The sequence below is a fragment of the Abramis brama genome, assembly GCF_963993115.1.
Source record: "Abramis brama genome assembly, chromosome: 4".
Taxonomy (NCBI): domain Eukaryota; kingdom Metazoa; phylum Chordata; class Actinopteri; order Cypriniformes; family Leuciscidae; genus Abramis; species Abramis brama.
Genome location: NC_139966.1, coordinates 46,397,882 through 46,409,933, shown reverse-complemented (window position 1 = coordinate 46,409,933; position 12,052 = coordinate 46,397,882). Strand labels below are relative to the sequence as shown.

The window sequence follows — 12,052 nt, the reverse complement described above, 5'->3', positions numbered from 1 at the left end:
CATTACATTTTTTTGTAAACATTCTTTACTTTTTTTTAAACTTTTTTTTTCTTTTGATTTAAATAATATTAAACTTTCTCAAGGCTGTTTTATTATTAATGTATTAACTATATGTTATATATATATTATTTTTCTTTTTACTGTTAATATTGTGCATCAAAATGTGGATAATGCATTTTTGTATAAGCTAATTTGTGTTCATATTTTTATTTAAAATGAAAATTGACCTCCAATGACCCAACTTACCACCTGCAGTTACCTCTAAGGTGGGGCAAGTTCAATTCTCTTATTGACTGAGAAAAAATGTCATGTTTCTATGGCCAAACAATATAGCAGAAAATCCTGTTAGGAACAATATATAAGTAGGTACATTAGTAAGTAGGACCACTTAAGCAAAAAGTAGCTCAACTTACCCCACTGTCCCCTAAATGTTACAGTAGGCTACACATTCAGGTTTTATGTGTCTGCCCTGGAGAGTAAAATAGCCTCAAGCCTTTTGGCCTCTTTATCCGATTCGATTGATTCTCTTGGATTTGAATTTATATAAATACTGTGTGTGTGTGTGTGTGTGTGTGTGTGTGTGTGTGTGTGTGTGTGTGTGTGTGTGTATACATATATGTATGTACATATATATATATATATATATATATATATAGTGGCATAACGTTCCTCCCTGCATTGATGTTACTCCATATAAACAGCAAAAATCAATTTCTCTCCCTCCCCCTGTGTGTAAGAATTTAATCCAGTGGATTTGAACAGATGTGTGTGGATAAGCCTCTCATTATCTTAAATCACCAAATATCTTAGTCCATACACATTCTGAATCCATATACATTCTGAATCATTCGCAAATGCCTTAAAATCACCTTGACCATCAGTTTGAGACCCACTGCAGCAGCACATGGACTCCGAGAGCATCAGTCCTGGCATGCGCAGTTTCCGCTCTCATCCAATAGCAGGCTGGCGCGCGCGGGCCATGTGTCTGTCTGTCTCCCCGCTGGACTGCGGGACGATGCGGTGGTTCTGATCCAGCTCTGGGTTTGACGAAGGATTTAACACATTCTTCCGGTAAGTTTGCTGCTGATATAATGATATTGTAGGGAATTCTGGTGAAAATATGATCTGTCTGTGACAGGAGTTCAGGAGTTTATTCTGCATGCTAAAGTATGGATGGAGGTGTTCCGCGCAGTTTTGGAATACCGCAATGCAGAAGAACAGGGTGGATGAGTCCGGTTGATGTCATCCGTTTAACATTAAAATTACATAAAATAAATAAACAAAATACATAATAAAATAAGAATAGTCTAAATATTACAATAAAATTACAAATGAATACAAACAAAATTAATAAATGAAAGGTGTGGATTCATACAAATTAATGTGAAATAATGTGTTAAAACACTGATACATTTTCTAATTGTTCTGCTGAAACAAGCTGTGATGCGAGTTAATTACATGATATTTACTTGTGTAAAGTTTAAACGGGACAGAAGTTAGTCCTCGGTTTCCTGGTAACAATAAAGATAGATTGTGACAGTGTTATGTCGGAAGGCGGCGCTAAATAGTTATCATCAGTTACTGTCTATGGTTATCATCCATGACGCAGTTATTAGATTTATTAGGGCTTGAATATGCATTTAATAATACGTTGGCATTATCATTCATTCACAATTCACTGCATAATAGTTTTGCGAAAAATAGTGAGGGAAGGGGCAATGACGTCAGGCATGATTTTTATTGCTCTGTTAAATTCAAATGTAAATTATTTAATTGTGTTTAAAGATATTTTGGAATCAGGCAGCTGCTAGATTTTTACTGCCACTCCCTTAGAATGAGCTTACAGGCATGCATGCAGTGACCTAAATCCCAGTGTGCAGGACAAGAGCAGACAGCAGATCAGAGGATGCAATGAGATTAGAAGAGATTGGTGAAAATACCATGGATAGAAGTAGACAGCATGTGCATAACTTGCTACAAGGACAGTCTTTTGAGAGCTGGATGGCCAAGCATACAGACAGACAAGTACATGCTCAAGGATGAAACTGCATGTGCGTGAGAGTTGCCGGTTCTTGAGATGCATAATGAATGGACACGTCTTACAAGGCAGAAAAAAATGTCCTTTCTAACCTTGTGCAAGGGTTAGTGTAAAAGTGCAGCAACATCAGATAAAGAGATGCTTGCATGCGTTATCAAGGAGATTGCATTATAATTCTTAGAACTGCATTACAATATGTGTGTATACTAAGACTCAGACTTACTTTTGCTTCATGTGTTTATATGCGCTTATGTGCATGTGAAATAGATGAGGCAGTTTGCTGATTCATTGTTGTGTTGGTAGGCTGTGATAAATTGCTTATATTTCCATTTTGGACACAACTATAGCCTGCTACATCAGAGCAAGACATCTACACAGCACTTCACCCTCCTCACACACTCTCTCTTTTTCTCTTTCTCTTTCTCAGGCCTGGTTTTAAACTGTCAGATTGACAAGATGGTGGCCCCAACCATGTTTCTGTGTGTTCTCTCTTACTTCTTCTCAATGGCCGGTGAGGAACTGAGTGTGTGTTTGTGTGTGTTCACTTGGCTAAATTTTAGCAACGGAATTATCTCAATAATTTATCCAAATGTATTTATAGGAATGTCTTCAAAAGTAGAAAATGACATCAAACAAGATTGGTATTGGATTGTATTCTTATCTCTGAAAATCTAAAAAAAAAAGTTTTCTTATAGAGTTTCGGTTAGGATTAGTCCATCCGTAGTCATGAGAATGAACTTTATGTAAAAGGTTTTTTTTATGTACTCTATGCAAAATGCAGTTGATGCAGTCAATAATCCCCATGAAGAAAACCGCTTAATAAACATACCAAATGATAAATTATGTGTGTATGTTTGTGTGATTCACCTGAATTTGTACAAAATGAATTACCTGTAAAAATGATATCTAGTCTCCCTTGCTGTCCAGGTAAATGAAGTCGAATTAAAATCATTTTGATTTGTTCTCTTCCCACTCCAGCTGCAATTAAACCCAGGATATTTGAACCCAGAATTTTTGACAGTAAGTCTTTAACTTTCACTTACAATTATTGTTAGTTAGGTTTAGGTTAGGTTTTTGTAGATTGAGTATAATGCTGGCTCATGTCGTGTCCATCAGAGGAGGCCACAGGCTTTGGCCCTATATTTGAGGAGGAGCCTCTAGACACCGTGTACGCAGAGGATTCACCAGAGAACAAAATCTCCATGAATTGCAGAGTGCGGGCCAACCCACCGGCCATCATCAAGTAATGTTTTCTTTCCTGATCCCGAGCTTTGTTTGTCATGATCTCTGTCTTTATGGGAAAATTCCTATTGCAGAGAGGTGTTTATCACTTGCAAGAAGAATCTTTTGAGAAAAAGCTCATTAATGAAAGCCTGTGTTTCACAGATGGTGGTTAAACAACTGGGAAATTAAACTAATGGAACAGCCCGATGAGCACTTCAGCCTGGTGGGAGGAAACCTGCTCATCACCAACCCAGAAAAGAGCAAGCATGCTGGGAAATATGTGTGCGTGGCCAAGAACGTCTACGGCACCGTCATCAGCAAAGAGGCCTCCGTCAAATTTGGATGTGTGTGACGGACAGGACTTGTTATGTTTGTAAAGGCTGTGAACTGTTACCAGATGTCTCTTTTGTCAGATCCTCTCCTCAGTTCATTTATTTTTATTTTTCGGGCCGCAGACCTGAACCAGTTCCCTACAGATGAGAGAGAGCCGGTGAATGTTAAAGAGGGACAGGGGGCCGTCCTGCTGTGTTCTCCTCCCTCTCGATATCCAAGTAAGACCTGATCACATACAGATCCCTTCTTAGCAGTTCCCTAGTAGATTTATACAACCACCATGATACAGTAAAAAAACAACAACAAAAAAACATTTGTGAATCTATGCTAACATTTAATGGAATTTATGTTGCAAGGTTTTGTACACAATTTTAAATACAATTAAAAACTACATTTAAAATGAAATAAGTAATCATTAAAATAAATGTAAATAATTGTATATTCATTTATTGAAAAAAAGTGAGTAAGTCTAACTAAAATATTTGGTTTTTAGAATAACTTTTACTTATGAAAGCTTTTTTTCTATTATGGAATAAAACAAAAAAAGGTAATTGTGACTTTTTATACCACAGTTCTGGACTTTATTTTTACTCCATGGAGGAAACAAGCTTCCATAGTTGCCTAACAATCATACATAGTAAAAAATATGTGCTAAAAAAGATGATTCATGTACACTTGCCTTCCAGCAACTCAAATCTCATTTCTGTCAATTGTTTTGTTTGTCTCCCAGGTGAGGTGATGTTCCGCTGGATCTATAACGACTTCCCCAACTTCATCCTCCCAGACCAGAGGCGTTTCGTGTCTCAGACCACTGGGAATCTGTACATCGCTAAAGTCGAGGCATCAGACGTCGGGAATTATTCTTGTTTTGTTTCAAGTCCCACCATCGGCAAGAGTGTTTTCAGCATGCCGATTCCTCTGATTCCACAAATAGAGAGTGAGTGCTTTCTCATTACCCACAATACCAAAATTTTACTCATAACTGCCTTACTGAGAGCACTGTTGTTTCTAAAGGTCAATTATGACCTAGCTTTTCATCTCTGCCCTTTATACAGAGGAGGTGAAGCGATATCCGGCTGATATCCGTGTGAAATTTCCCAAGACTTATGCTTTGGTGGCACAGAACATCACTCTGGAGTGCTTTGCCCTTGGAAAGTGAGTCAGCAAATGCGGATGCTGTTCATATAGTCTGAACGGTGATACCATGGTACTTTCATATTACATTACAATGGTTCTGAAGGAATACACCATAGTATTAACAGTATTTCAAAGAATATCATTATATAATCATGGCACATGTCCTAAAAACATTGTAATACCATAGTATTTTTTTGTTAATGAAGCATTGTTACTCGCACAATAGCATTAGATTTGTTCTTCGCTCTACCTTTCAGTCCTCTCCCACATATCCGTTGGAGGAAGTTAGACGCTGATCTCCCGCCCAACTATGAGGTCAGCATGAACGGAGCTTTACTGCACCTGCTTAATGTTCAGTACGAGGACGAGGGCAGCTACGAGTGTGAGACGCTCAACGTTAAGGGAATGGACTGGTATCGACAGTGGCTCTATGTGGAGGGTAACACAAACTCAAAATTCAACAGACTCTGGTTTAGTTCTGTTTTATGTATTTGGTGGATAAACATGTCTTTTATACAACTACAGAAAGCATTTAATTATATTATATTATAATATTCAATTAATCGCGATTAATTGCATCTAACAAAAGTGTGTATATGTATGTGTATGTGTATATATACACACACGTATATATATATATTAGATGCAATTAATCAATTTGACAAAACCAATAATATTATATTATATTGTAAAGTGCTGTCAAAACGATTAATCGCGATTAATCCCATCTAACAAACTTATATATGTGTGTGTGTGTGTGTGTATATATATACAGTATATATATATATATATATATATAGTATATATATATATATATTACATATATGTAGTATAGATGCGATTAATCGTGATTAATCGATTTGACAGAACTAATATTATAATATATTATTTTATATTATATTATATTATAAAGTGCTGTCAAAATAAAAAATCGCATCTAACAAAAGTTTGTAAACATATAACTATATATTTATATATATATAAATAAAAAAATATATATACGTGTGTGTTTGTGTGTGTGCGTATGTATGTATATGTATATATATATATATATATATATATATATATATATATATATATATATATATATATATATATATGTTAGATGCGATTAATTGTGATTAATCGATTTTTAATCAATTTGACAGAACTAATTATATTATATTGTTTCCTCAGGTGCTCCAGAGTGGGCTGAGCACATCAATGACACAGAGAAAGATGTTGGTAGTGAGCTCACTCTCAGATGTGTTGCCGTGGGGAAGCCCCAACCATGGATACGCTGGCTGAAGGATGGCTATTCGGTTAATACCCTGTTTTATTTGCTGTGGAAAACCCATATGAGAACTTCGAGTTGTTCAGTATGTTTTATGTCAGGTAATCCTGTGTGTTCTGCTACATTTTTTCTGATCTCCAGTACGGCAAAGGGGAGCTGAAGTTCTCCAGCCTCACGTTTGAGGATTCAGGCATGTATCAGTGCATTGCTGAGAATGAATGGGGGACCATCTATGCCAGCGCAGAGCTTCGCGTCGTCTGTAAGCTTTTAAATACTTCTTTACTGTCGTGCTTCTGAAGTAGTAGTTTACATAGAAAAATAGAAAGAGCTGCACTTTTCTGAAGGTGTATTTAAAAAAGGCACATAACTATTTTTGAAGGTTGAGTGTCTCCAATGGTCTCTTCACAGCCTGTGCACCAACATTCATTTATAATCCAGTGAAGAAGGTTCTGCTAGGGGCTGAAAATGGACGTGTGGTCATAGAGTGCAACCCCCGTGCTGCTCCAAAACCCAAGTTCATCTGGAAACGAGGCTCAGAGTTACTGACCAACTCTTCAAGGTTAGTCAGTCCATGTTAAATACATGCATTTACTTACAGGTAAATCATAGTGTTGTGGTGATGATAGAAGCTTAGCCACAGTTATCATCATCATCATCTCTTTTCATCCTTATTTTTCAGGATGTTAATTTGGGATGATGGAAGTCTGGAGATTCTGAACGCAACAAAAAGTGATGAGGGCTCGTACACCTGTTACGCAGAGAATGACCGTGGCAAATCCAACAGCACAGGGACCCTCACTATCACCGGTCAGACAAAATTCAAATCTCCTCACCTACACTAATTTTTATTTTATTTTATTTTATTTTATTTTATTTTATTTTATTATTTTGATATGTTTTATTTATTTATTTATTTATTTTATCATAATTAATTAATCAACGTTAGAATTTGAACATAATTTGCTGAAATTAATTTAGATTATCTTATAAATATAATTATTATGGGCTGAAAAGTGCATTTAGATAGTTGATGCATTTTATTTACTTTAGGTTAAAATGTATGTAAATCTATTAGTATTTATCATAGGATTTTGTGACTGGTCACTTTTGTAAATATTCCTTTTATGTTTTTCACTTTTATCGATATTCCATGTAGCCTCTCAGTTAATATGAGGTGTATGCATTTGCGTCTATTTAATTTTCTCAGAGGCCACCAAGATTACTGAGGCTCCATCAGACACTGAGGCAGTTGTTGGTGACAGTATAGTTCTCCAGTGCTCTGCATCATATGACCCCAGCCTGGACATCACCTTCATCTGGACTGTCGATTCCTACGTCATCAACTTCTACAGAGACTTCGAACACTACGAGCAGCTCATGGTGAGTAGAGGCAAGAATCCCAGTTCTGTTGATGGGAAATACAGGAGGACATTCATTGTTTGTGTGTGTTTTTGCAGGGTCATGAGCAGAGTGGAGACCTGCTGATCAAGAATATTCAGGTGAGGCATGCAGGACACTATATCTGCACAGCTCAGACTATAGTGGACAACGCCACCGCAGAAGCTGAAGTTTTTGTCAAAGGTTTGTGATTTCAACTGTGTGTGTCCTAGCTTATGATATGTGCATATGATTAAAAACTTGAAGATAAATGTTAAAGAGGACCTATTATTCTTTTCTACATTTTCAACTTTCTTTAGTGTGTGATGTTGCTGTTTGAGCATGAAAAGGTCTGCAAAGTTACAATTCCAAAGGGAGTTATTCTCTATATTATGTGTGCACTGTTTCTAAACTCCCTGAAACACCTCGATTTGTAGTCTTGAGGTTTCTTCCGGGAATGTACGTGTCACAATATTCCTCATTTAAATAATTCCCGCCCAAGGTTTGCACAATAAAAGGAGTGAGGCATGGTTGAGTGTGTTGTCGCCATGTCCAAGAGATGTTGTTTTTTACACCCCAAATCCAGTGTTAATATGGTAAGGGCGTGAAAACACCCTTGAAGCATTTGACCAATCACAACACACTGATCCAGCCGACCAATCAGAGCACATTGCACTTTTCAGAAGGAGGGGCTTCGTAGAGACAGGAACTGAACAGAGCATTACTGGCAGAACATGAAGTGAGCTGCAATAATGTAAAATATGTGAAAAAACATTCAAGCATGAAAAACTATTCTAGTAGTCCCCAAAAACAAAATCAAGACTTTGTAAAATAATAAAATATGGCCTCTAAAAACAATGAGGTGATGTTTATCTGTTTAACAACTAACTGTTTGTATTATTGCATTATTATTTACATCAAATAGACCATCATGACACTGTCGTGAATATCGACCGTTTTCGCTTCAGGTTTGCCTGGTCCTCCGGGTGGCATCCGTGTGGAAGAGATTGGAGTCACGTCAGTAAAACTGCGATGGTGTCTGGGATCAGACCACGGCAGTCCCCTCATCCAGCATGTTGTACAAACACGAGACTTTTACGCCCTGGATCCAGAGGACTGGAAAACTGCATCCACTTGTGAGTCCACTAAAGGGAGACAAAACGCATATCTTAAACATTTCCGGCTAATTTTCTTAGAAAACAGTAAAACAATGCAGAATGGAAGTTTTTTGTATTAGAATATAGTTCATTCGATTTGACTTTTTCTGTCACATTTGAGAAGATCTTGTGAAGACCGTAATGCATTCTTAATGTGATCTTAGTGTGTTTTGCTCTTGTGATCATGTTCTAAAGAGTGAACAAATGTTGTTTTCCCAGCTCCTGTGTTTTTGAATGGATCTGCAGAGTCAGCAACCATTGTTGACCTTTACCCCTGGATGCAATATGAATTCCGTGTTTATGCCATCAATGAATTTGGAGCTGGGGAAAACAGCCGTCCGTCCATTAAAATCAAGACATGGGATGCCGGTGAGATTATTTAGAAAGAATACAGCTTTCAATATTTAATAAAAATTGATCTGCAATAATTTATTTTAAAAATACTTCATAAAATAATCAAATTTAATATAACATAGATATATAATTTTTTTAGTAAAATCAGTTCTGTGAGGCACATAGACTCACCCAGGCTTTCTCTTATCTCAGTACCTACAGTAGCTCCTTCTGACGTCATTGGTCAGGTGGGAATAACCGGAGAGCTAATCGTGACCTGGACTGTACGTGTTCATATGCTGCAGTATTTATGCTATATATGTTGATTAGTGTTCAGTGGCAAATTTCTGATGTGTCCCTCATGTCCTTGATTCCATTGCAGCCTGTGAAACCTCAGTTCTTCTTCGGTAAAAAATTTGGCTACGCTGTGGCGTTCAAGCCGCATGAGGATAAAGAGTGGAAATGGTCAATCATGGAGGATCCTGAGACGAGACGCTACGTCTACAAAGAGAGCATGACCCCAGACACAGAGATACAGGTCAAAGTGAGCACCTTCAACAGCAAAGGAGAAGGACCCCCAAGTCTTATAGCAGTGGTCTTCTCGCCACGCCTAGGTGAGTAGGTTTGATGGTATCCGTCCCTTATTTGCTCATAAATTAGTTGAAGTATCCTTGCTTTAAAGGTGCAGTGTGTAGATTTTAGCGGCATCTAGCGATTCACAACCGAGGGGTTGGGCTCACCCCACCCTTTCGAATAAGCTACGGTGCCCAAAACAGGACAAACATGTCGTCGTCTGAGACAGCAGAGAGTAGCCAGTCAAGCAACTCGCTCTGTAGAGAAGTTTGTCCGTTTAGGGCTACTGTAGAAACATGGCGGCGCAAAATGCCGACTTAATGTGTAAGGGGACCCGTGGTTTATGTAGATAGAAATGGCTCATTCTAAGGTAATAAAAACATAACGGTTCTTTTTGTAAGGTCTTTATACACCACTCAAAACATCAAGCACCTTTAACACATGTAATATCTCTCTCAGCACCGACTGAAGCTCCATTAGACGTCTACGCCCGCCAGGTCACCTCTACAGAGGCTTTGGTCTGGTGGTTACCAGTCTACCAGGCACCGCCAAAGTGGGTCGACGGATACCAGGTGAGTCCTAAGTGGAATAATAGAAAATAATCATGAAGTTTTGATCCTCATGTCTCTTAATTTGGTGTCTAGATTCGTTACTGGAGAAAGTACGATGATAATGAGGCTGCTGCCTCAAGAGTCATTGTGCATAGAATGATCAACCAAACGCGCCTGGAGAACATGCGGCCTGACTCTCATTACCTTATAGAGGTACGAGCGTTCAACGGAGCCGGGCTCGGACCGCCCAGCGAGCATTGTGAAATGTTCACCAGGAGACCCCGTAAGAGATTTGCACTTCACATCACTTGCCCATGGGTTTATACAGGCCTTACATTTGAAACGAGAGCTTAAATGTACTGATAATATGTGTATTGTCTTTCCAGCTCCAAGTCGTAATTTGAGAGTATACAAATATGTCAGCTTTACACGCAAATGGCTCTATCTGTATTGGGATCACATCTATAACTACTGGAATGAGTCCTATGTGGAGGGTTACAAGGTGAGTCGGTTATATTTTACATAGTATTCTGTTGACACATTCATTAATGTCTTGTTAATCTTAATGTTTGTTTTATTTTATTACTAGAACCTTATTTTAAAACCTTTATTTTAATTCATCCTTTATACTATTTTTTATTTTGTTCTATTTTATTCCTGGAACCTTATTTGAATGTATTTTATTTTATTTTACTAGAACCTTATTTTAATACTCTTATTTCAATTTACCATTTATATTTTTTTATTTGATTTAATTTTCACTGATTTTGTTGTGTGTATTGATACTTTAGAAATATTGTAACCATTTGTATCTTTCTTTTAGATTTTGTTCCGAAAGGAAGGAGAGCGTTATGGGAAGCTTTACACCACAGGCAGGCACTACATCGACTTTCCCATGCCAGAGACCGGCGATTATGTCATAGAGGTCCGAGCCCGCTGTGAGGGAGGTGATGGACCCATATCACAGATCAGAGTACAAGGTGAATACTTCCTTTCACTAATCAATAAGGATGATAAAAAAAAAAAAAAAGATCCACCTCATTCATCATTTTCCTACCCCAATGTTGATGATGGCAAAAAGTTCAACAGTATATTTCACTTCAAGATCGGAAATCCCTCTCATGTAGTCTTTATCCTTTTCAGTATTTTCAGACTGACACTGTTCCACAGATCTAACCGTTATACTTGTCTTTCTTATTATTGTTTTGTATTGTGTTCAGGTAAAGCAACTCTGGGTGCTGAATCTTTCAGTGTTGCCTCTGTCTTGCTGCTGGCTCTGGGCTGGATGAATTTAGGCCTGTAGGCAAACAACAAGACAACAAAATCAGCTTCTGAAAAACAATCCTAATGTAGTCTGAGTGCATTTCCTTACAGGGATGTTTTTCATGGTGAAGATAAAGTTTGTTTGGGAGTGTAAAATATAAAAAACTGTTTGTATTTACCCTCTTGATTTGCCTTACAAAATGCCCACAATCAACTAATGAAATGATGTTGTAAAATAAATATATAGTATCAGGATATGGTAATTTTTTGATGACTTTCCATCAGTTATTCATAAGACATATTTATTACAGAACATGTTTTGTTGGTCATTTGTTTCAATGTCAGCAGATGCACTGCATTTGTCACTGTTTGATTTTAAAGTGACTTTCTTAGTAGCTACTATTTTGCTAATACACTGCAATTTTCATCTGTATATCAGTAAACATTGAAAACATTAAACAAATTGCTTTTCTTTTGTCTTCCTACAAGTTTTCATCTCATAAATGTGATTGAAACTACCATATTTCATAAGTTCATAACCCTGTTAAAATCATACCATTAAAGTTTCTATCTGAAAACAAAGAATGATTGAATCATGCTGATATGCTTATATTCTTTTTGCCTAAACACCATAGTTACTCTTAGTGGCACGTTTTTTAAATCAGAGACACACATCTTTTGTTGTGAGAACTGTGTATAGGCTACATGTCTGATAAATTAGGCCTATCTATGTAACAATTAGCAATTAAGGTATTTAGTTTTAAACACTTCAAATGTCTCAAGTTTATTCGTT

General features: G+C 37.2%; 1 protein-coding gene across 1 annotated transcript; it reads left to right on the top strand.

Annotated features, from left to right (window-relative positions):
- The first annotated feature begins 783 nt into the window (after nucleotides 1-783).
- cntn1b (contactin 1b) lies at nucleotides 784-11,731 on the top strand. Its single transcript, XM_084110666.1, has 24 exons — nucleotides 784-1,071; nucleotides 2,466-2,549; nucleotides 3,017-3,058; nucleotides 3,155-3,281; nucleotides 3,425-3,606; nucleotides 3,718-3,813; nucleotides 4,326-4,532; nucleotides 4,651-4,750; nucleotides 4,990-5,171; nucleotides 5,909-6,033; nucleotides 6,147-6,264; nucleotides 6,414-6,564; nucleotides 6,685-6,812; nucleotides 7,213-7,385; nucleotides 7,463-7,586; nucleotides 8,351-8,518; nucleotides 8,759-8,908; nucleotides 9,086-9,156; nucleotides 9,255-9,486; nucleotides 9,905-10,017; nucleotides 10,090-10,279; nucleotides 10,383-10,498; nucleotides 10,820-10,976; nucleotides 11,217-11,731. Exons 2-24 carry the CDS (start codon nucleotides 2,495-2,497, stop codon nucleotides 11,297-11,299), a joined length of 3,090 nt encoding a protein of 1,029 aa, XP_083966792.1. The 5' UTR covers nucleotides 784-1,071; nucleotides 2,466-2,494; the 3' UTR covers nucleotides 11,300-11,731.
- Nucleotides 11,732-12,052: the final 321 nt, after the last annotated feature.

What these genes read in the sequence shown, in the direction of transcription:
- cntn1b (XM_084110666.1), top strand. Translation starts at nt 2,495, where the DNA reads ATGGTGGCCCCAACCATGTTTCTGTGTGTTCTCTCTTACTTCTTCTCA. An exon ending in TGAACCCAGAATTTTTGACA is followed by an intron (nt 3,059 to 3,154) that starts GTAAGTCTTTAA and finishes CGTGTCCATCAG; the next exon opens with AGGAGGCCACAGGCTTTGGC. An exon ending in GGCTGAAGGATGGCTATTCG is followed by an intron (nt 6,034 to 6,146) that starts GTTAATACCCTG and finishes TCTGATCTCCAG; the next exon opens with TACGGCAAAGGGGAGCTGAA.